Source organism: Sus scrofa, chromosome 6, assembly GCF_000003025.6.
Source record: "Sus scrofa isolate TJ Tabasco breed Duroc chromosome 6, Sscrofa11.1, whole genome shotgun sequence".
NCBI lineage: Eukaryota > Metazoa > Chordata > Mammalia > Artiodactyla > Suidae > Sus > Sus scrofa.
Genome location: NC_010448.4, coordinates 50,807,836 through 50,831,358, shown reverse-complemented (window position 1 = coordinate 50,831,358; position 23,523 = coordinate 50,807,836). Strand labels below are relative to the sequence as shown.

Genomic DNA, 23,523 nt, shown 5'->3' with positions numbered 1-23,523 from the left:
TTTTTAATCCCTTCATTCTCTTCACTAAACCATTACAACCTTGTCTTGGGAAAAGTATTTAACTTCTTGCAGCCTAAATTTTCTTGCAAAACCAGAAATAAATATCATCTATTTTTAGGACTGTAGTTTGGACAATAATAGCATAATACTTCATATATGGTCAGAACTTATTAAAAATTTTTTTTCTTTTTACAGCTGCACTGTGGCATATGGAAGATCCTGGAGTAGGGGTTGAATTGGATCTGCAGCTTTGGCCTATGCCACACAGCTTGTGGCCACACTGGATCCTTAACCCACTGAGTGAGGCCAGGGATCAAACCCACATCCTCACAGAGACAACATTGGGTGCTTAACCTGCTGAGCCACAATGGGAACTCCTTAAAGAATTAATTGTAGTTTACTTGAGGCTCTGCAGGTTAAGGATTGGTGTTGTCACTGCTGTGGCTCAGGTTGCTGCTGTGGCAAGGGTTTGATCCCTGGCCCGGGAACTTCTGCATGCCATGGGCACAGCCAAAAAGAAAAAAAAAATTTTTTTATACAGATGGCAAACAGGCACATCAAAAGATGTTCAACACCGCTGACTATTAGAGAAATGGAAGTCAATATTACAATGAGGTATTGCCCCACACCAGTCAGGACAGCCATTGCTAAAATGTCTACAAATAACAAATGCTGGAGAGGCTGTGAAGAAAAGGGAGTCCTCCTACACTGTTGGTGGAAGCATAAATTGGCGCAGCCACTGTGGAAAATGGTATGGAACTTCCTTCAGAAACTAAACAAAGAGTTGCCATATGATATAGCGATCCTGCTCCTGGGCATATACCTGGACAAAACTGTAATTCAAAAAGATACATGCACACCCAAGTTCCTAGCAGCACTATATACAACAGCCAAGACACAGAAGCAAGCTAAATGTCCACCAACAGATGAATGGTACATACATACGATGGATTACTACTCAGCCACAAAACAGAAGGAAATAATGCCATACGCAGCAACATGGATGGACCTAGAGATGGCTTCTACTAAGTATTTCAGAAAGAGAAAGACAAATACCACATGACATCACTTTTATGTGGCATCTAAAATATGACACAAAGGAACTTACTGAACAAAAAGAAAGAGACTGCAGTTCCTCTGTGGAGTACTGGGTTAAGGATCCAGAGTTGTCCTGCAGCAGCTCAGGTCGTTGTTGTGGCACAGGTTCAATCCCTGGGCCAAGGGATTTCCATATGCTGAGGGTGTGGTCAAAAAAAAAAAAAAAAATCCAGGAGTTCCTGTTGTGGCGCAGTGGTTACGAATCCGACTAGGAACCATGAGGTTTTGGGTTCGATCCCTTGCCTCACTCAGTGGGTTAAGGATCCTGCATTGCCATGAGCTGCGGTGTATGTAGGTTGCAGATGCGGCTCGGATCCCGTGTTGCTGTGGCTCTGGCGTAGGCTGGCGGCTACAGCTCTGCTTCGACCCCTAGCCTGGGAACCTCCATATCCGCAAGTGCGGCTGTAGATAAGGCAAAAGGACAAAAGACAAAAAAAAAAAAAAAAAAACCCAAGCCCTCCCTCTCCCCCCTAAAAAGAAACAGACTCACTGACACAGAAAACATATTTATGGCTACCAAAGAAGAAAAGGAATAGGGGAGGGGTAACTTAGGAGTTCGGTACTAGCAGACAGAGTTATTACAATTTTTGGCCATGCCCACAGCATATGGAAGTTCCCGGGCCAGGGATGGAACCCGCACACAGCAGCAACCTGAGCCACTGCAGTGACAAAGCCAGATCTTTAGCTCACTGCACCCCAAGAAAACTTCTGAAAAGTGGCACATTATTTCAAAACAATACATTTAAAGAAATATAAAAATGTATATGACGCAAAATCCCCTCATTTAGAGATAGGTAGAAATAAAACCTACTTTTTTTTTTTTTTTTAAATGAGATCACAGAAAAATCACGTGCTATGTTTTCTCCAGGTTACCGTATTCGGGACCTCTTCCACCACCCATAATGACAGGTTTACCCTCTCCTATATGATGTTTGCACAGAGTTCCACTGGATCAACAAATCATAAAAGACTTTGGTAACCCACCTGATTATTTGTTTGCTATTATAAACAAGGATGCAATGAACACTCTTTTATATACATTTGCAGCAGATAGTATTTACTTCCAAGATCAAAGGTTCCTCTCTGGGGATCGATTCCTTAGTTTTAATCCAATATGTCATATGAAATAAAACGACCATATTACAAATTCTTGGCTACAGGAAATCATCAGTAATTTTATTCATTTCATTTTTCATAAGTTTGACAGCTTTGGTAAAAATGGGTCCCTGTAAATAAGTATAAAATGGAAGCCGAAGGAAAAATAATCCCGAACTCTTTGACCTCCCCCCCAGAACTCAATAGTCTATGGCAAATATCCTTTTCACATATTAGTGTTAGGCATATATTCACTTTGAAAGATCCTTTATATCAAGTGGATCTTACCAAGAGGGTTACAACCGATTCCTCCCCTATGGCTATGGCATCATTTTAATGGATTTGTTAGAAAGAGTCCATCTGAAGGAAGCCCTCTCCACTCTCGATACTTCATGGTTCATCACCTGTGTGGTCGCTGCAAAAACCTGAAGGTGTGTCTCCTGACTAAAGCCATTAACACACTTCTCCTTTTCAAAGATTCTTGCCAGCGTGGACTTTCTGGTGGTATGTGAGCCGGGAACGGTGAGTGAAGTCCTTACCACAGACGGCACACTTGTATGGTTTTTCTCCCGTGTGGACCCTCCGGTGGGCCTGAAGCCGTGAACTCTGACTGAAGCCCTTCCCGCACTCCTCGCATTTAAACAGTTTCTCCCTCGTGTGGACACTCAGATGGACGCGAAGGTTTGAGGGGAGACTGAAGGCCTTACCACACTCCTCACACTTATGGGGTTTCTCTCCTGTGTGGACCCTCTGGTGATGGCGAAGATTCAAGCTCCTCCCGAAGCCTTTCCCACACTCCTCGCATTTGTAAGGCTTTTCGCCAGTGTGGCCTCGCTGGTGGTATATGAACTGCGAACTGTACCTGAAGCCCTTTCCGCACACATCACATTTATACGGCTTCTCCCCAGTGTGGACCCGCTGGTGGGACTGGAGACCAGAGGACTGACTGAAGCCCTTCCCACAGATGCTACACGTGTAGGGCTTCTCCCCAGTGTGGACTCTCTGATGCACACGGAAGTCTATGGCCTGACTGAAGCTCTTGTCACACTCCTCACATTTGTAGGGTTTCTCGCCTGAGTGGACTCTCTGATGCGCGTGAAGATTTGACCTCCAACTGAAGCCCTTCCCACACTCCTCACACTTATACGGCTTCTCTCCGGTGTGAATGACCTGGTGCAGCTTAAGGTTTGAACTGTAACTGAAGTCCTTACCGCACACATCACATCTGTAGGGCTTCTCCCCAGTGTGGACTCTCTGGTGGGTCTGAAGCTTGGATGACTGGCTGAAGCCCTTCCCACACGTCTCACACTTGAACCGTTTCTCCCCAGTGTGGACGTTCTGGTGGACCTGCAGATTTGAAGCCTGACTGAAGCCCTTCCCACACTCTTTGCACTTGTAGGGTTTCTCCCCGGTGTGGACTCGGAAATGGATGTGAAGGTCCGTATTACGGGTGAAGCCTTTCCCACACGCCTCACACCTGTACGGCTTCTCGCCAGTGTGGACTCTCCGGTGGCATATCAAGGGGGAATTGTGACTGAAGCCCTTGCCGCAGACATCGCACTTGTAGGGCTTCTCCCCCGTGTGGACCCTCTGGTGGATGTGATAATGCGCGGCCTGCGTGAAGCCCTTCCCGCATGCCTCACACCTGTAGGGTTTCTCTCCCCTGTGGACCCGCTGATGAACACGGAGGTTAACGCTCCACCCGAAGCCCTTCCCACACTCCTCGCACCTGTAGGGTTTTTCTTCAGTGTGGACTCTCTGGTGGCACTGAAAATTTGAACTCTGACTAAAGCATTTGCCACACTCCTCGCATTTGTAAGGCTTCTCTCCCGTGTGCGTCCTGTAGTGGATGATGAGCCCCGTGCTGCTGCTGAACCCCTTGCCACAACTGTCACACCGAAAGGACTTCTCTCCCGTGGGATGAGACTGAAAGGAGTTGTTCCTGAGACAATCACCAGATTCGGGACATGTATTGACTTTCTCTCCCAGGGGAACTTTCTGCCGAGCTTGCAGAGGGCAGCCTTCCTCTCCTGTGTAAACCCTCTGAGGCACTGGAAGCACAGGGCTGTAGCTGAAGCCCTTCCCACAGTCACCACATGGATGCAGTTTCTCTCCTTTGGCGGGTTTCTGTTCTGTGTCAGTTCTAACACCATCATTGAGTGGTGATTTCTTCACAGAGGCTGCACATGTACGGAGGTTATGTTTCCCTCCACTCTGACTCTGTGACTCACTCAGATATGTTTTCCCATGAGAATCCTGGGTTCTCAAAATCAAAAACTCTTGATCTTCAAGGTAACTGGAGTTATCGCCTTTATGATTCATTATGTGGGGCTCATTTTCAAAAACATGGAGGGAGCCACCTTGCGGTAACTGGGAACTCTTCCTCTGAAGTCGCCGGGTTAGGTCACCCGCAACCTGTTTCCAGATTTGCCAGCAGGACAGCTCTTCATGTGAAAGGTATTTTAATGCAACTTTTCGAAGAGTCTCCATTTCATTTGGATTCTTGCTGCCTGCAAGAAAAAGCCACATTCAGAAGTGAGGACGAGTAAATGCTTTATTCAGAAATATAAGGATTTTGGAGTTCCCATTGTGGCTCAGTGGTAACGAACCTGACTGGTAATCCCTGAGGACACAGGTTCGATCCCTGGCCCCACTCAGTGGGTTAAGGATCCAGCAATGCTAGGGCTATGGCGTAGGCCTGCAGCAACAGCTCCAATTTGACCCCTGGCCTGGAAACTTCCACATGCCCTGGGTACAGCCCTAAAAAGACTAATTAATTAATTGATTTAGGTGGCAACCTAATTTGTGTCTACATACATAGATAAAATTAGATTTAGCCAATGTCTGTTTACATCATATTTCCTACACCGCTTACTGCAAATGACGTTTGTGCTGAAATGTGAGGAGGACTTGATAAGAGATGCTGATGGTTTCTGTCCTTGTTCTATTTTATTCTATTTCACTGGGAAAAAAAGAAATGCTAGTACAATGAACTAAGTTGTCTCCACGACGCACCATAGTATTTGAAAGACAAAGCAGAGAAGCTAAGCTGCCCATTTACAGCTCATTTAAAACTAGCTTTCCTGAAGTTCCATAGTGGCTCAGTGGGTTAAAGATCTGGCACTGTCACTGCTGTGGCGCTGGTCATAGCTGTGGTGTGGGTTCCATCCCTGCCTGGGGAACTTCCACATGTTAAGAGCATGGCCAAAACAAACAAAACTGGATTTCTCACCTGAGGGATTACTGATCTTTTGGACTGGCTAATTCCGTGTGGTGGGGTTGTCCTGTGCACAGTAAGAGGTTTAAACCATCACCAGCCACTAGCTGCCAGGAGCACCCCTCCCCAGCTGTGACCATCCAAAGTGTCTCCAGACATTGCCAAATGTCCCCAAGGAGGCAAAATCACCCCTGGAGAGAATTCTGCCTTAGCAGGGAGGGACAAGAAAAACCTGCGGATTAGAAAAACTTGCAGCTCCAAGGGTCAGGGAACCATTTGAAAAGATTCAAAGCTTTCAACAACAGAGCACCAGGGACTCTTGGGGGTGGGGGGGGACGGGGTTGAGGTTCAGGTCAGAGGGCACCCGTCCTCACCTACTGAGAGCAGGTTCCGGAAGTTCTCCAGCATTACGTCCCGGTACAGCTTCCTCTGGGTGGAGTCCAGCAGCCCCAGCTCCTCCTCGGTGAAGGTCACGGCCACGTCCTTGAAGGTCACTGCCTCCTACAACACCACACACAGTAACCTAAATCTGACAACCTCCACTGGAAGAAGGGCAGCATCGAGAAGGATAAAAATTACCCCAAAATCGGTTATCAATTTGGAGAGACTCCCAGGAGTTTTCAGTCCCAACCATTGTCCCTCTCAGTGACAGTGACGTTGCCTCCCTGCCTCCCCACTGCGTCACTGTTTATTGTTTGCTAAGTTTACAGGCTTTCAGCATTGCTACAGGACAGGCACATAGCTCCTCCTCTGCACTTTTAAGGCAGAGCCTTGTCCACCCACTGCCGCATGCGCGTGGAGACGGTGAAGGCACAGGCCGAGTTCAAATTTCAAGGTTTTAATTACAGGCCCTTGGCCAGATTCCTTCACCTCTCATTATCTCAATCTCCTCTTCTGTATAATGGTGTCACAAAAGAGCGCAAAAGGATTAGATGAGTGAATGTCTGTAAACCACTCACAAGGGCTCCTGGCTCATGACAAGTGCTCGGGAATGGGAACAAGTAGTGTCATCAGAATCTCTTTCACTCCAACTGTGACTACCCTAGTACAGTATTCCCTAGGATTGATGTTTAGTGTTAATCAATCCAAATAAAGCACAATTAGCTACAGATTTTCGCTTATAATCAAAGCTGCAAAGATCCTTTTACAGAGAGCTTAGCCAAGTTACAGCAATTGCAAAGTCATAAAGCATGCACTGTAAAATTTCTGAAAGGCAGATTGCCCTCTCAAAAGGTTTTTCCAGTTCACCTTTCATGTGAGAGGGTACAGATGTTCTTGAATCTCTAGACTGGCCAAATAGGACACAATTCCTAATCTCTGGAGTTCTCTGGTGTCACAGCAGGTTAAGGATCTGGCATCATCACTGCTGTGGCTATGGTTTGATCCCTGGCCCAGAAACTTCTGCATGCCACAGGCACAGACAAAAAAAAAGAAACAAACAAACAAAAAAACTTCAGGGTGGGAGAGACAGATTGGGGGTTTGGGACTGGCATATTCACACTGAGGTATATGGAATGTTTGGCCAACAGGGACCTGTTGTATAGCACAGAGAACTCTACCCAAAATTCTGTGATAACCTATGTGAGAAAAGAATCTGAAATAGAATGGGTATGTGTATATATACCACTGAATCACTTTGTTTTACAGTAGAAATTATCACAATGTTGTAAATCAACTATACTTCAATAAAACTTAAAAAGGCAAACAAAAAATTCTTCAACAATCTAAGCAGAATAAACAGAAAGCTTTTATTCATATTTGCACACATTTAGTTTTAGGGTTTTTTAAAGTTTTTTTTTGGCTGTGCCCACGGCATGTGGAAGTTCCTGGACACACAGTAGTGACTTGAGCCACAGCAGTGACAATCCCAGAACCTTAACCTACTGTGCCACCAGGCAACTCTCCACATTTAGTTATTGATGATCATTATTGACTTCGTAAACTTACTTCCCTTTTTTTGTGACATTCCTATTCATTTTTTTTTTGGCCATGCCTGAGCATTTTTTTTCCCCCAGGCCAGGGATAGAACCTGTGTCACTGCAGGAACCCAAGCCATAGCAGCAACAATGCTGGATCTTAACCTGCTGAGCTACCAGGAGTATCCTTTTTTTTTTTTTTGTCTTTTTAGGGCTGCACCCTCAGCAGGTAGAAGTTCCCAGGCTAGGGGTCGAATCAGAGCAACGTCAGCATGGCCACAGCAACACCAGATCCGAGCTGCATCTTTGATCTACACCACACCTTATGGCAACACTGGATCCTTAACCCACTGAGCAAGAACAGGGATCGAACCTGCATCCTCTTGAATACTAGTCGGGTTTGTTACTGCTGTGCCACCATGGGAACTCCTCTACAATTTTTTTAAAGATTGCTTTGTGAAATCACAAAGATGGTAAAACACTCACACACCAAGTCTGGTACACAACATGCACCCAAGATGTGTTGTGTTCCATTAACCTTTCCAACGAAGAGAAAAAAGATGTGCCTATTTGAGAAATAAAATCCCAACTTAGGGAACTTCCTCTTGTGGCTCAGCAGGTTATGAACCCGAACAGTATCCATGCGGATGTGGGTTTGCTCCCAGGCCTTGCTCAGTGGGTTAAGGATCTGCCATTACTTGGCTGTGACATAGGCTGGTAGCTACAGTTCTGATGTGGCCCCGGCCCGGGAACTTCCATATGCCGTAAGCACCCCTTCCCCCGCTTCCCCGCATAAAGCAATTAAGAGACAGAGAGTTATGCCTTACTTACCTGAAATTTGGTCATTTTCTCCCATTCCTTCTGGAGAAGGTCAGAGTCCTGAGAAGGCATAACTGGGGAGGGACAAGGAAGCCATGAGCTGCAGGCCAGGGCTGCCATGAGCCCATGTGGGTCTCTGCAGCCACATACAGCATGGAAAGCAGAGCTTGGCCTAGACTACAGCTGTCGACAGATACGTCAGCTTGGACAGTAAACAACCTGCACAACCAAACTCAGTATCCTTACAATAAAGGTTAAAGGGGGAGATGGGCTGGTCCTGGTTGAGGAAGAACTGAGAGAGGGAAAAGAGAATGGGGGGTGGGGAATGGGACAATCGTTGAGCTACAGAGGAAAAGTATGTAATGAAAGGGGATTTTAAGAGAATTGGTTGTATGAGATGAATGATACCCTGTGGTACTTTGCAAGAGAATTCAAGCCAAGTTTAAATTTCTTAGAATTAAAAAAAAAAAAAAGGAACTGAGAGGCAATGTAATGACATGTGGGTTTAAAAAAAAATGTGGGGTGTTCCCGCCGTGGCTCAGTGGTTAACGAATCCGACTAGGAACCATGAGGTTTCGGGTTCGATCCCTGGCCTCACTCAGTGGGTTAAGAATCCAGTGTTGCCGCGAGATGTGGTGTAGGTGGCAGATGAGGCTCAGATCTGGCATTGCTGTGGCTCTGGTGTAGGCTGGCGGCTATAGCTCCGATTCGACCCCTAGCCTGGGAAGCTCCATATGCCATGGGAGCGGGCCTAGAAAAGACAAGACAAAAAAAAAAAAAAAAAAAAAAAAAATGGGCTCTGGAGTCAAGTACCAAATCCTAGAAATGAAATTACCCATCCCTGTAACATCGAGGGTATTACAAACCCCTCTCTGTGCCCGGCTTCAGTCATCTGAACAATAGGGTAAGAAGAGAATCATAAATCATACCCCCCCAGAGGGTCAGCCCAAGTATTCAATGAGTACATGGAAAATTCTAAAAATCCAAGAGTCCCTTTTTCTTACACCTGCAAAAAGGCAGATAATTCTTTGCATCCTAAACTGTATTTGCAAACGTCTTTTATAACAACAACAAAAAGGAGTTCCCTGGTAGCCTCGTGTTAAGGACTCAGTACGGTCACTTTTGTAGTGAAGGTTCAATCCCTGGCCTGGGGTCTTCCACATGTGGCCAAAACAACAACCAAAGAGACCTGAAAGGCATCTGGACTTCATATATAATTGCTCACCTATTAAAGTCACTTTCATTTTCTGAAAGCTCTAATTCTGACTTAAAATTTCTTAACAATTTGTTGCCCAGCTAATAACATTTTACCCACACTCATATTAGTTTTCCAAAAAGTATCACTTAAGTCGATTTATTTCAGTGAAGCCAGAAAAGGCTTATTGGTAGAAAGCTTTTATCCTATGTGCATGGAGATGAAAACACACACACAGACAAAAGAAAAAGAGACAAAATAAAAATCAAGAAACAAGGAAAACAGGAGTTCCCATTGTGGCTCAGCAGAAACGAACCCAACTAGTATCCATGAGGATGCAGGTTCAATCCTAGGCATCGCTCAGTTGGGGATCTGGCATTGCCAAGAGCTGTGCTGCAGGTCATAGATGCAGCTCGGATCTGAGTTGCTGTGGCTTAGGCAGCTACAGCTCCAACTCCACCCCTAGCCTTGGAACTTCCATATGCCGAGGTGTGGTCCTAAATAAGCAAAAAATAAAAATAAAAAATAAAAAACAACTGAATGTCTCCAAAACAAAGAAAAAAAATCGTCACCTTAACATCTATGATGATTAATCTAAATGATTATTTACATAAGAGAAGACAAAGACATTACAGCTGGAAAAAAAAAAAAAAAAAAGAAACAAAGAAAATTTATGACTAAATGAACCCTGAAGGAAGCAATGGTAAGAAAACATGTAAGCAGGCGTTCCCATCGTGGCTCAGTGGTTAATGAATCCAACTAGGAACCATGAGGTTGTGGGTTCCATTCCTGGCCTCGCTCAGTGGGTTAAGGATCTTGTGTTGCCGTGAGCTGTGGTGTAGGTCACAGACTCGGCTCAGATCCCGCGCTGCTGTGGCTCTGGTGTAGGCCAGCAGCTACAGCTCCAATTGGACCCCTAGCCTGGGAACCTCCATTTGCTGGGAGCGGCCCTAGAAAAGGCAAAAAGAGAAAAACAACCACAACAACTAAAAAAACATGTAAGCATGTTGGTACAATCTTTGTTAAAAAAAAAAAAAAAAAAAACTTCCAAGGACAATATGACAAATTTTGAGTGTGGTTATTTAAAAAAAAAAAAAAAGCCTACAATTAAAAAAAAGGTGGTAAGGGGGAGCACCATCAAATTTCAAATATATTTTCAGTCTCTCTTTTTTTGGGGGGGAATGAGTGAACATGCCGATTAAATTCAGTATTTGTTGAGACAAATACCACTTTTTTTTTTTTGTCTTTTTTGTTGTTGTTGTTGTTGTTGTTGTTTCTATTTCTTGGGCCGCTCCTGCGGCATATGGAGGTTCCCAGGCTAGGGGTTGAATTGGAGCTGTAGCCACCGGCCTACGCCAGAGCCACAGCAACGCAGGATCCGAGCCGTGTCTGCAACCTACACCACAGCTCACGGCAACGCCGGATCGTTAACCCACTGAGCAAGGGCAGGGACCGAACCCGCAACCTCATGGTTCCTAGTCGGATTCGTTAACCACTGCGCCACGACGGGAACTCCCACAAATACCATTTTTAAAAGTCAGAATACAAGACCATATAATTTCCAAATCAGCTGAGGGTAAATAAAAGGGAATAAACTGAAGTGAAGACAATAAAGGAGGGAAAAAAAATGGATAGCACAGTGAATTTGAATATATATTATAAAAATACTTTAAAGATTTTCAAAATGAATAAGCAGAATATTTTAAAGTATATATAGAGTACTTTAACGAAATATTTATATATCATATATATACTTTAAAACATTTATTTTTATTTTTGTATCTTTAAAATGTATGTAAGTGGGAGAGAAATCCAAACATACATATTAACAAGCAGATTAAACAGTCTCAGGTTTATTCAACAAATAACATTTTCTTAGTAATAATTTACTGAATGAAGGAAACCTGCGGATTAACTGAGAACTGATGCCAGAACAAGAAGGAGCTTTCAGTAATATTTACCTGGGGCTACGGTGAGAGAGGGCAAAAAGGGCCTCCTTCCCCTCTCCGAACTCAGGAGTGGCGAAGAATACAATGCGGTGGGACAGCGCGACTACGTCCGTCTCCCGGAAGAACTGCAGCGGACATCCCCAAGCACTAGCGCGGAGTGACTCAGTGCTTCCTAAAAAGAGATCAGTAAAAGCTCGGGAAGAGCTCGGCCTCCTGATGGATGACAGAAGGGCCATGGCATTGCTACTGGGGCGTCCAGTCAAAACGGCGCTGGTGGGAAAATTAACTGTATCAATAGCAAGAGCCAACACGTTAAGCGCTACCGGCGATCTAAGCTGTTGACAGATCTCACTTAATTCTAATCACAACCCCACCCAGCAGTTACCATCTCTCGCTATCTTATAGAGGAAAGCAGTGGGCACGGATAACAACTAGCCAGATATTATACCGGTAGAAGTAGCAGCGCTGCGTCGTAAGCGGAGGAGGAAAGCAAAGGGAATCCACACTTCCGCCCGCCGCCTCTCAGCCTCCACCGGGGGCCGCGACTTCTCCATCCTAAGACAGCCGACTAGGTAGCGACTAGTCCCCACGCTCTGGCCGAAAAGGCTCAGAGGGGTCGTAGGAGAGCAGGGTTGACTCACCTCCTGGACCATAAAGATGGTGGCTGCGTCCTTTTCCCGGGCCGGAAGAGCGTCTGACTACCGAGCTCCCCGGAACTACACTTCCCAGAAGGCCCATGAACCAAGGGCCGCAGACCCTTGCGTCGGGACAGGGTTGGGGGAATACATTTCCCAGAACTCCAAGGGAAGGAAGGGCCTTCCCCGCCCACTTAGAGGTTCTAAAGGAAACGGAACAACATGAACTCCAGGGAGTTCTCAGCCAGCAACTTTCAGAGACACCTTCACTCGGAGGACCTGAAGCAGTTCTCTGATGCCAGCTGCCCTAGTTCTTTCTCATTGATAGGAAGTATTTGAAGAGTCATTGTCTTTATTTTTTTATATCTTTGGTCTTTTTAGGGCCGCACCCACGGCATATGGAGGTTCCCAGGCTAGCGGTGCTGTAGCTGCCAGCCTACGCCAGCCCCACAGCAACGCCAGATCCGAGCCGTGTCTGCAGCCTACACCACAGCTCATGGATACGTCAGATCCTTAACCCACAGAGCGAGGCCAGGGATTGAACCTGCAACCTCATGGTTTCTAGTCAGATTCGTTTCTGCTGCGCCATCACAGGAACTCCTGAAGGGTCAGAATCTTAAAAGGACTGTAAGAAACCCTACCAGGAAAAAAAAAAAGGGGGGGGTGGTGGATAAGAGCCTTGATAATGCATTTTTAGATACTTTTTATATACAAAAAGAATGGAAGACCAAAAAAAAAAATAGGAGTTCCCATCGCGGCTCAGTGGTTAACGAATCCAACTAGGAACCATGAAGTTTCGGGTTCGATCCCTGGCCTTGCTCAATGCATTAAGGATCCAGCGTTGCTGTGAGCCGTGGTGTAGGGCGCAGACGCGGCTCCGATCCCGCGTTGCTGTGGGTCTGATGTGGGCCAGTGGCTACAGCTCCGATTGGACCACTAGCCTGGGAACCTCCATACGCCGTGGGAGCGGCCCCAGAAAAGTCAAAAAGACAAAAAAAGACCAAAAAAAAAAAAAAGAATGGAGTTCCCGTCGTGGCTCAGCAGTGAGGAACCTAACTAGTATCCATTTTGACTGTCTCTAATTTATGTATCCTGTGTTTATCCTTTGAGAAGAATATTTGCTAACTTGTTATGGGTGGTCATTCTTATTTAGAATATTTTAATGATCTAAAATATTATCAATAATTGTATGTCAACTTTTGAATGCTATGAAAAAATTGGTCAATTTTGCAACCGATGAAAGTGAGATAAAAGGATCACTAAAGGTTCTATTGTTCCCCTTTATTGTTTCCTTAAATCCATTTCAGGAATTCTGAATAAAATCTAACTGAACTGCAAGCCCCTGTTTCAGGATGTTGAGTGGCTACACCAGCCACAAACACTGAAGAACTTCATCTGCCAGTCTCCCACTGGTTGCTAAGCACACTCTAAAGAACGGGACATTCTCCCTCAACAAAGGAGCACATTAGCTAAAGAAGAGACACATCAGAAACCAAGATACAGAAGACTTTCAAGTCAAGTTCCAAATAAAGAAACCAAATCCAGGAGTTCCCTGGTGTTGTCACTGCTGTGGTGTGGGTTTGATCCCTGGCCCAGAAACTTCGGTGTGCCATTGGTGTAGCCAAAAAAAAAGAAAAGAAAGAAAAAGAAAAAATAAATAAATTCGTAATTATTGCTCTCCAGTGCTCGCTTTCGAAGCACATATACTAAAATTGGAATGATACAGAGAAGATTAGCATGGCCCCTGTGCAAGGATGACACAAAAATTTGTGAAGTGTTCCATACTTTTATAACATGAGCAGGAATTGAGCCTTTATATTTTAAGCCACCAAAATAAATAAATAATTATTGCTCTCCAAATCTCACTGTTTCTATGTCCCTTAGCTTTCTTCTATACATACTTGATCTTCTTGGTTGCCACCTATGAAAATCCTGAAGTTATTAACAGTTGCTTTCTTTTGCTCTCCACATATCAATTTACGCTAATGGATTTTAAATTCTGGTGACTCCATGACTGGGGATGTTTTCAGTTTAAACTATTTTAGTAGTTTTTGTTGTGGCTCATCGGTAATGAGCCTGATTAGTATGCATGAGGAAGACGGTTTGATCCCTGGCTGCATTCAGTTAAGGATCTGGCCTTGCCTCAAGCTGTGGTGTAGGTCACAGACGTGACTTGGATCTTGCCTTGCTGTGGCTGGGGCATAGGCTGGCAGCTACAGCTCCGATTCCACCCCTAGCCTGGGAACTTCCATATGCCGCAGGTGTGGCCCTAAAAAAAAAGACAAAACAAACGATTTTAGCTCTTCCTCCTCCCAATCTCCCCCAAAGCATTTTGTGTGAGAAGGGGAATGGATACAAGATGGGCAAAACATTCACGAGGGTTGCAGATGGCTGATGAGGGTGGGGGGAAGGTTTTATTATGCTATTTTCTCTGTGTATATTTGGGCCTTAATAAAAATTTAAGGAAGAAATACCATGTATAATACAGCTCCGATGCAAATGCATTAAAACCATTAACAGTGGTTATCTCTAAATCCTGATGTTATGGTAATTTTTATTATTACTTATTTTGCCACACTGGCAGCATGCAGAAATTCCCAGTCCAGTGATCAAACCCATGCCACAGCATAACCAGAGCCACAGCAGTGACAATGCCAGATCCTTAACCCACTGAGCCCCCAGAGAACTCCAATTCTTTCTCTCTTATATTTATATATTTCCTAATCTCTCTATACGGGCATACAGTCCTATAATGAGGATATAAACTACAAAGCCCCAAACCACCTCACAAACCTAATAGCAAACAGACTTCCTTAAACTATACACAAGACTATTTCCTACAATTAAAAAAAAAAAAAGGTACAGCATAGAGATTAAAAACACAAACTTGGAGTTCCCTGTTGTGGTGCAGTGGAAACAAATCTGACTAGGAACCATGAGGTTTCAGGTTCGATCTATGGCCTCGCTCAGTGGGTTAAGGATCTGGCGTTGCCATGAGCTGTGGTGTAGGTCACAGACACAGCTCAGATCTGGCATTGCTGTGGCTCTGGCATAGGCCAGAAGCAACAGCTCTGATTAGACCCCTGGCCTGGGAAACTCCATATGCCGTGGGTGCGGCCCTAAAAAGACAAAAGACAAAAAAACAAAACAAAACAAAACAAAAACACCCACAGACATGAGGCTGCAACTCCTTGGTTCAAATGGTAGTTGTGCCTCTAACTAGCTGTTAAGTCTTGGGCAAATCAGATAAACTCATTAAGAGCAAATTAAAAAAAAAAAAAAAGGATTTCCCTTGAACAAAGTTCTGTTTTTTTCCTGTTTCCTTTTTCTTAGAGCAATTCTATAAGAAACCCAATGGTTGGGTCGCCTTTCTCTAATCTTTTGATATGCATGTCAGAAGCTAAGTAAGGCTCTTACCAAGTTTACAACCTAGGAGTGCTTCAAAAGTTCTGAGGTTTGTTCCTTTTGAATGTAAGGGAGTTTAAAGGAGGTGTCTTTCTGAGCCGTAAATCTGCTAGCAGAGGAGTACAGATAAATTTCATTATTCCTTCGGAGAAAATCAATTAACAACGACTAGATTTTCAAGCAAATTTAGGAATGAACTCATCAGAGAATTTGTAACAAATGAGGCAGTCACGTCCTCTTACAGGAGGACAAGATATCATTTAATCTTGAGAATGTTATGTACTGAGTGGTAAAAAAACAGAATAGTATAAAAAGCTCATCATTGTTTGACCGTATAAATAGGGTTAAATTTCTTATTTTGTAATTTCTTCCCACAAATTATCTACAATACTGTACTCTGGAAATGCTTATTCAGTAATAGGACTGCTTTCTTTCCTACTTTGTGTAGAGAGGACTTTCTGCGTTGGTAGGATGTTTTATTTCTCCAACAATACCTCTGATTTCTTAACTGCTAAAAAAATTATTATTATATTTATATTTATATTAATAATGTATAATTATATAATTTATATAATAATAATTATTATTTATTATTTTTTAATAATTATTTTTTTTAAAGAAGAAGAAAAAGAGAGCTCCCTCTGTAGCGCAACGGGATCGGCGGCGTTTTGGGATCCCCTGGGACGCGGGTTTGATCCCAGGCGCAGCACTGTGGCTTAGGGATCCGTCGTTGCCGCAGCTTCGGCTTAGGTCGCATCTGTAGCTCCGATGTGATCCCTGACCCTGGAGCTCCTTATGCCACAGGGCGGCCAAAATGGCCAAAAAGAAAGAAAGGAAAAAAAAAAAAGGAAAAGGAGCCTACCTCATAAGGCTGTAGCGGTCATCTAATGCGTTGATTTGTATAAAACGATAAAGAACTACCATTAAATGACACTACTTTTATAGAGATGAGGGTAGTGAAGCCAAGAGACACTAAGTAACTCACATTACGTTATACTCCGCTAGGAGGTGGCAGAATAGGCTGATAGGTGAGGGAAGCCGGCTGGAGCGCCGGGAAACTTTCAAACTAGGCGACACTCGACCCGGGCACCAAGTGCTCCGAGCGAGAGGCTCAGCGGAAGAGAACGCAAACTTTCGCAACCCCATGTTCTGCAACAGTCCAAGGCTTCTCTTCTTTCTCTTCCCGATGGCGAGGGCCAGGGCCTCGCTGGCTCCCCGCCCAGACTTGGGTAGTTCCGAGCCTGGAGGGGGTCCCGGGGATCGACAACACATCCACCCGAAAGGAAGATCCTGGCTCTCCTACAACGGAAGGACCTCCTTTTGACTAGAGAGAGCCCGTGGGCACCTTCCCAGAATTCCCTAGTACGGAGATCCGGAAGCGGAAGTGCCTTGGGCTGTAACTACCCCAGACTACATTTCCCAGAATGCCCGAGAGAAACGACCGCCACAGCCCCGCCCTCTGAAGCGGAACTACGTCTGAGTACCGTGAGTTTCTGGGTACAGATTCATTCCTACAATGTTAGCGCTAAAGACGGCCAAGTTGTACTTTTTGGGGCTGCTGGTGTCTTCCTTGTTGGCTCCTCCCATTCTTCTATTGAAAGTGGAGTAGCACTTTATCTACATTCAAGGGGTTTGAGAGGAGGTCGGGGTAGGGAGGAGTCCGTGGTGAGATCGCAAAGAGCTGCCTTATAAAAGATAAAACGGTAGTGGATCGTCTTTGGTAGAGACTGAAGCTGAAGTCCAGATTATCTAGTGCTTGAAATTGGATGAGTGAAACTTTTTTGTTTGTTTTTTTAAGGGCCACTCCCGCAGCATATGGAAGTTCCCATGCTAGGAGTGGAATCTGAGCTGCAGCTGCGGGCATACACCACAGCCACAGCAGTGCTGGATCCAAGCCACGTTTTCAGCCTACACCGCAGCTCATGGCAATGCTGGATCCTTAAGCCAATGAGCCACAAAGGCAACTCCTCGAATGAAACTTTTTTGTTAGCGTCTTCAAGCATCTAATAAAACAGAACAAAACAAAATGTAAATCCTCTCTAGAGAAGGGAGCATCATCCTAGTTTCAAATTATTTCTGATTTTAAAATATTATTATTAAGTAGTCCTTGAAGAAAAAAGCATTAAGATCTACAAAGAAACGCTTCCTAAATTTCAAATTTCAAGAATAACAACTTCACATAATATAAAGCAAACTTGAAAAAGCAAAATTGGCAGAACCACAAGGAGAAAAACAATTCACCATCAAAATGGGAATTTTTAACGCATACTCAGGAAGAAATTCTAAAAGCATATACTAAAATTTCAATTTCAATTTCATGAAATTGAAAGCCTCCATCTCAGGAATTTTGTTTTGTTTTGGCCACACCTGTGGAATATGGAAGTTCCTAGGCCAGGGATCAAATCTGAGCTCCTGCTGTGACCTACTACCACAGGTGCTACAATGCCAGATCCTTAATCTGTTGCACCACATCAGGAACTCCTCAGAAATTTAATAAATAACAGAAAATACAGTAAGTAAATGGAAGAAAATGATAGATTCATAAAATAGAAAATGAACAGGGAGTTCCTGTTGTGGTGTGGTGGAAACAAATCCAACCAGTATCCATGAGGATGTGGGTTAAATCCCTGGCCTTACTCAGTGGGTCGGGGATCCAGTGTTGGCAATGAGCTGTGGTGTAGGTTGCAGATGCAGCTCAGATCCTGAATTGCTGTGGCTGTGGTGTAGGCAGCAGCTATAGCTCCAGTTTGACCCCTAGCGTGGGAACTTGCACATCCCACAGGTGCAGCCCTAAAAAGAAAGAAAGAAAAAAAAATAGTGCTTTTGGTTTTCTATTTTGGTACTTACAAGGCAGTTGTTGTGTTCAATTGTCCTTTCTTATCAAAATAGCCCTTGCACCGTAAGGAATTTTGCTAGTTGTTGGTTATTTCTACTGCAACTTTGCATTCTGGAACTTGGGAAATAACCGTAGGATTAGTTCAGGGATCCATTCAGACCAGCTCATATGGACAACCATCATTTGTCATTTAAAAGCCCTCTACTCACTGGTGGGCCACATGCCATTTGGGGTGTCCAGGAGCTCTAATGTCTAGTGAGTCCTCCATATTCTGGTTATTCCCACTTACCTAATGCACAACCTCCATAAAATATGGCTGGAAGTCACTTTGAACAAGTCTAGGATGATTAATGGTTTACAGGTTTTTTGTTTTTGTTGTCTTTTTGCCTTTTCTAGGGCCGCTCCCGTGGCATATGGAGATTCCCAGGCTAGGGGTCTAATCAGAGCCGTAGCCACTGGACTGCACCAGAGCCACAGCAACGTGAGATCCAAGCGCTGGGGTTGTGGGATGGAAATCATATAAAATTGGATTATGATGGTCGTTGTACAAGTATAAATGTAATAAATTCATTGAGTAATAAAAAAAATAAGCAGAGGCAAAAATTCCTGTGTATGAAAGCATTCTAATAATCCCTTTGATTTTGCTGTTCATTATGAAAAACACACTCATTTTATCTCTGCCCACAAAGTGCCTCCAGTTGACCAATGATGCCCCAGGATACTATCTTCCTTAATGAATTTAGGGAACACATTTGATGTCATAATTTCTCTCTCTCACTTCTGGTCTGCAGAGAAGTCACTACAAACCTCCCCAAGAGCTTCCTTGACTGCCCGCTTGCATCTCTCACAAGCATCCTATCTTAATAAATCTATTTTTGGCCAAAATAACAACATAACAAAAAACCTCCCCAAGACTGTTTTCCATTCTTCCAGTGCTCTGTTCACCAATGTGTTTATTTCTTCTTTTTTTCCAAGCCCATGTTTTCTTTTTAAAAGTTATAGTTGATTTACAATGTTGTGCCAATTTCTGCTGTACAGACCAATTTCTTTGGCAAAGGGAGTGTCCTCTGAGCCCTCCTAGGACACAGAGTGGGACACAGCTCTTACCTGGTAAATCACTCCAGCAGTGTGGCATTCCTATGTCCTTGTATACTTTCTTCTACAGCAGTGGTTCTCAGTTAGGGACAAATTCTCCCCCAACCCCCATCTCAAGAAAGATGTGGCAGTCAGTATCTTGAGATATTTTTGATTATTACAACTAGGTTAACAGGGAAGGAAATATGCTACTGGCATCTAGAGGGTAGAGACCAGAGATGCTGCTAAACATCCTACAATGCAAAGGACCTCTTCCACCAACAAAAAGCTATCCAGTCCAAAACATCAGTTGTGCCAAAATTGAGAAACTCTGCTACAAATACTTAGAAAGTTCTGGTATTTTTTCCTTTAGCATAAGCTATCTTTGGGTTCAGACTTCAGTTATTTGACGGAAAACTGCTGAAGGCATTCTCGTGTCCTCAAGCTAACACGCAGTCTGGAATAGGTGGGCACCTATACAAACAAGCTCAGCCTAATCCAACACTACATTATTCCACCTGACTTAATACCCATAAAATCCACAATCATATATATCTCTCAGATTCCTATTGATATAAATTAGAAAAGTACTTATTTTGGCAGGTATAGTGTCTCCTCATGGTCACACTTTTATATCTTGTGTGTCCCCATCCCTTCCCTGCTACTCTCTCCATGGCCTGCAAGGACTCTAGTCTGAGTCATAGATCTAGAAAAATGAGAGGTGGTGGAGGCAAGTCTTGGGCTTCTAGATCCCTGCAAGGAAAGTATCTCAGAGGAGAGGAAGACTTTCTTCTAATAGCAAAGGAGGCTCAAGTACATTTAGAGGTCAGAGACCTCCGTTATGTTAGAATTTGCCCATATGTTCCTACCTCAATTTTTCAGGATTTCATTCCTTCCCATTTATGTCCTATGACATAAGAGAATCTACAAGACTATGAGTCAGTGTTGCCATTCAGCTACTGACTGAATTTGACTTTGCATCCTCTTTATAGAGAAAAGCTGATTATATATAACAAGTCCCCCAAAGTGTGACAATGTAGTCAAGGTCAAAGCTAAGACAGAAAATTCCCTAGAGGTCAAAAACAGATTTTGAGCCTATGGTATCAAGAGGGAAGGCCCTACAAAAGCCAATGGAATGGGACACACAGCTAAAGGTTTAGTCTTTAGTGTAGATGGGAGTCGAGATCAGAGGAGCCATGCACATTGGGAGTGAGTAGTGAACTACTCAACATGAGAGATGAAAGAGCAGCTCTTTTATTGGCTGTGATGAACCTAGTTTCCGCCTTCTTTGAATCAACCTAAAGAAGAGAGGCAGATAGGAGAATCAAAAAGAATATCTGTCTAGAATCATCACTGAATCAAGTCTAAGTTCTGGTCTACTTGTGGTCTTTCAGTTACAGAGACAAATCTTTTGGGCTTAACACAGGGGTCAATAGACTTTTTCTGTAAAGGGCCAGAAATATTTTAAGTTTTGTAGGCCTCAGTGCTTGTCACAATCACTAAACTCTGCCATCCCAATAGGAAAACAGCCAACAATGATACATCAACAAATGGGCACATAGAAAACTTTTATGTTCCAATAAAGTTTTAAAGGCAGTATGCCAGACCTGGCCTTTTGGTAAACTACGAATTACCTTGAGAGCTGGTGGGCTATGCTATCTACTAAATGAAAACAAAGGATGAAAGACCTAGGATTTGTGGTATCTAATGCAATCTGAGGTAGCAGGGACTTAACATACATAGCATGTGAAGATGTGCTCTAGAATATCAATCTTGGAAACCCACCTCTCACATTATATGTATCTTTTGCTAAGTAAAACCCATTAAGTAACCAAACAGGTGTTAAACACCTGTGAAATGACTAAATAGTAGGACATGGCACTCAAACCTGTACTTAACAGCTTGTTCCCATTATGCAAGTTTCCTTCCCTATACACATCCTTCCCTTAGGAAATCTTTGATAAATTTTACCTCCAAAACTTATGTATTTCCACTCTCTTATCCTCAGGATTTGCCCAATCACTGTTATTTTGTAAAAAAAAAAAAATTTTTTTTTGGTCTATTGGGTAAAAAGCCTTTGGGGGGGGTTGTACCTGAAGCATGTGGAAATTTCTAGGCCAGGAATTGAACCCATGCCATGGCAGTGACCCAAGCCACTGCAGTGACAACTTGGGATCCTTCATCTGGTGTGCCACAAGAAAACTCCAACAATCTTTTTGTAAATTCCATTTCCCCCACTGCCCAAGTTTTTCTGTGTCATAGTATCTGCAATGACCCAGCTACTTCCCCAATCAGACCAAGCACTTGAAAGGACAAGCCCATACCTTGGGCTACCCATCCACTCACCCAGTAAGAAAGTCTGACAAGAACTAAGATGTATAAATTTCTACTGTTGGAATTAAAATACTACCTTCTGGGCCACATGGATTTATGCCTAAACTTCAAATCCATTAAATAGAACCACACTCACTAACACTCTGTATCTTTGAATGACCATATAAATTTTTCCTTTTTATAATTTATTTCCAGAGTTCCATTCCTTAATTTTGGCTCTATATAGCACATAATGATAGGATTTCTTAGTTGAGGGATTAGTGTGTTCTTACTAATTTTTCACATTATATTTTACATAATTTTACTATGTTACTGTAAAAATAACATTTAAAATAAAGAAGTTAAATGTGGAAAATATCCCTGAAAATCTTGCTTGCCACAGCTGACCTAAGGGTGAATATTCCCATACAGGTAATAGGACACATTCTCTCTCCCTCTTCCCCTCTCTCTCTCTCACACACACAGTTTTGACTAGGGTATGTGATGTCCCCAAACTACATTCAACTGTTACATGCTTCTGTCCTAGGGCTTAGCCAAAATTTTAATGGATCTGTTATGGCATATGATATCAAAATATATTTAAAGACATTCCTATTGATTTACTTTTACAAAATTTAGTAACAACATTGATGTGCTACTCACCTTTTCTATTTGAATTTCCTAATTGTAAGTTCCTATTTTATGATTGCTATATCAAGCAGATTCACAATCTATATTTTGATACCAGCTGCTCTTCGAAAAGCAACTTTTCAATCCGCTGCTAGGAAAAAGTTATCAAATTCCAACAAATATTTTTTTCCTTTTTTCCTCATGCTGGGAAGTAATGGGGTAGAGAACTTGACAAAAGTAGTCAACTTTAAAGAGCCTTTCTACTTAAGAAGTTGCAATAAAACCCTTGGAAAACAATCACACCAAAGCCTAGATATGAATGTGGAGAATAAGAAACCAACAATCAATTCATACTAAGAAATGTATGTCAGAATCATTAGCAGCTCTGATTCTTAAAACTCTGCCTTGATATTCTTGAAGTCTACAGTATAATTTTTTCCGTACTGCAAGATTAACAATCCACTTTGCAATGAGTCTATACTGTCACAAATGATAACTGAACTTGTACTATAAAAAACAAACAAGAGGAGTTCCAGTCGTGGTGCAGTGGTTAATGAATCCGACTGGAACCATGAGGTTGGGGGTTCGGTCCCTGCCCTTGCTCGGTGGGTTGACGATCCAGCGTTGCCGTGAGCTGTGGTGTAGGTTGAAGATGCGGCTCGGATCCCACGTTGCTGTGGCTCTGGCATAGGCCAGTGGCTACAGCTCCAGTTCAACCCCTAGCCTGGGAACCTCCATATGCCACGGGAGCGGCCCAAAGAAATAGCAAAAAGACCAAAAAAAAAAAAAAAAAAAAAAAAAAAAAAAAAAAAACAAAAAAAAAAAAACAAGAGAAGTTCTCTTTTGGCACAGCCAGTTACGTAAGGATCTGGCATTGTCACGTAGTGCAGGTTCAGTCCCTGGCCTGGGAACTTCCACATGCCCCAAGCAAGGCCAAACCAAAAAAAAAAAAACCAAAAAACAAAACAAAACAAAAACAAAAAACAAAACAGGAGTTCCTATTGTGGCTCAGTGGAAATGAATCTGACTAGCATCCATGAGGACACAGGTTCAATCCCTAACCTCACTCAGTGGGTTAAGGATCTGGAGTTGCCATAAGCTGTGCTGTAGGTCACAGATGCAGCTTGGATCCCACGTTGCTGTGGCTGTGGTGTAGGCCAGCAGCTACAGCTCTGATCTGACTCCTAGCCTGGGAACCTACATATGCCACGGATATGCCCCCCCCACACACAAAATAATTAACAAAATACTAGACAAAATCCAAGATAAGAATTCAACTTGAAGTGAGGCTGGTGGTACAATAAGAGCATATCACAAGAGGAGATGCCAAATTAATATTAC

At 43.4% G+C, this 23,523-nt stretch overlaps 1 protein-coding gene across 4 annotated transcripts; it reads right to left on the bottom strand.

The window, feature by feature from the left end:
- LOC100627091 (zinc finger protein 227) lies at positions 2,246-12,003 on the bottom strand. Of its 4 annotated transcripts, none has more exons than XM_013988659.2 (5): positions 11,931-12,003; positions 11,302-11,461; positions 8,158-8,219; positions 5,785-5,952; positions 2,246-4,703 (listed from the first exon to the last, which is right to left on the bottom strand). In XM_013988659.2, the coding sequence occupies exons 4-5, from the start codon at positions 5,816-5,818 to the stop codon at positions 2,665-2,667; spliced, it is 2,073 nt and encodes a 690-aa protein (XP_013844113.1). In that variant the 5' UTR covers positions 5,819-5,952; positions 8,158-8,219; positions 11,302-11,461; positions 11,931-12,003; the 3' UTR covers positions 2,246-2,664. The 4 variants fall into 4 exon arrangements, with proteins under 4 accessions (XP_013844113.1, XP_003355995.2, XP_013844112.1 ...); XM_003355947.4 differs by having other exon boundaries at positions 5,785-5,911; XM_013988658.1 differs by lacking the exon at positions 11,931-12,003 and adding an exon at positions 11,738-11,924 and having other exon boundaries at positions 5,785-5,911.

Coding starts and splice junctions, on each gene's coding strand:
- LOC100627091 (XM_003355947.4), bottom strand. CDS start 8,217: ATGCCTTCTCAGGACTCTGACCTTCTCCAGAAGGAATGGGAGAAAATG. Junction 5,912..8,157: donor AGAAAATGACCAAATTTCAG/GTAAGTAAGGCA, acceptor GTGGTGTTGTAG/GAGGCAGTGACCTTCAAGGA. Junction 4,704..5,784: donor CCGGAACCTGCTCTCAGTAG/GTGAGGACGGGT, acceptor TTTTTCTTGCAG/GCAGCAAGAATCCAAATGAA.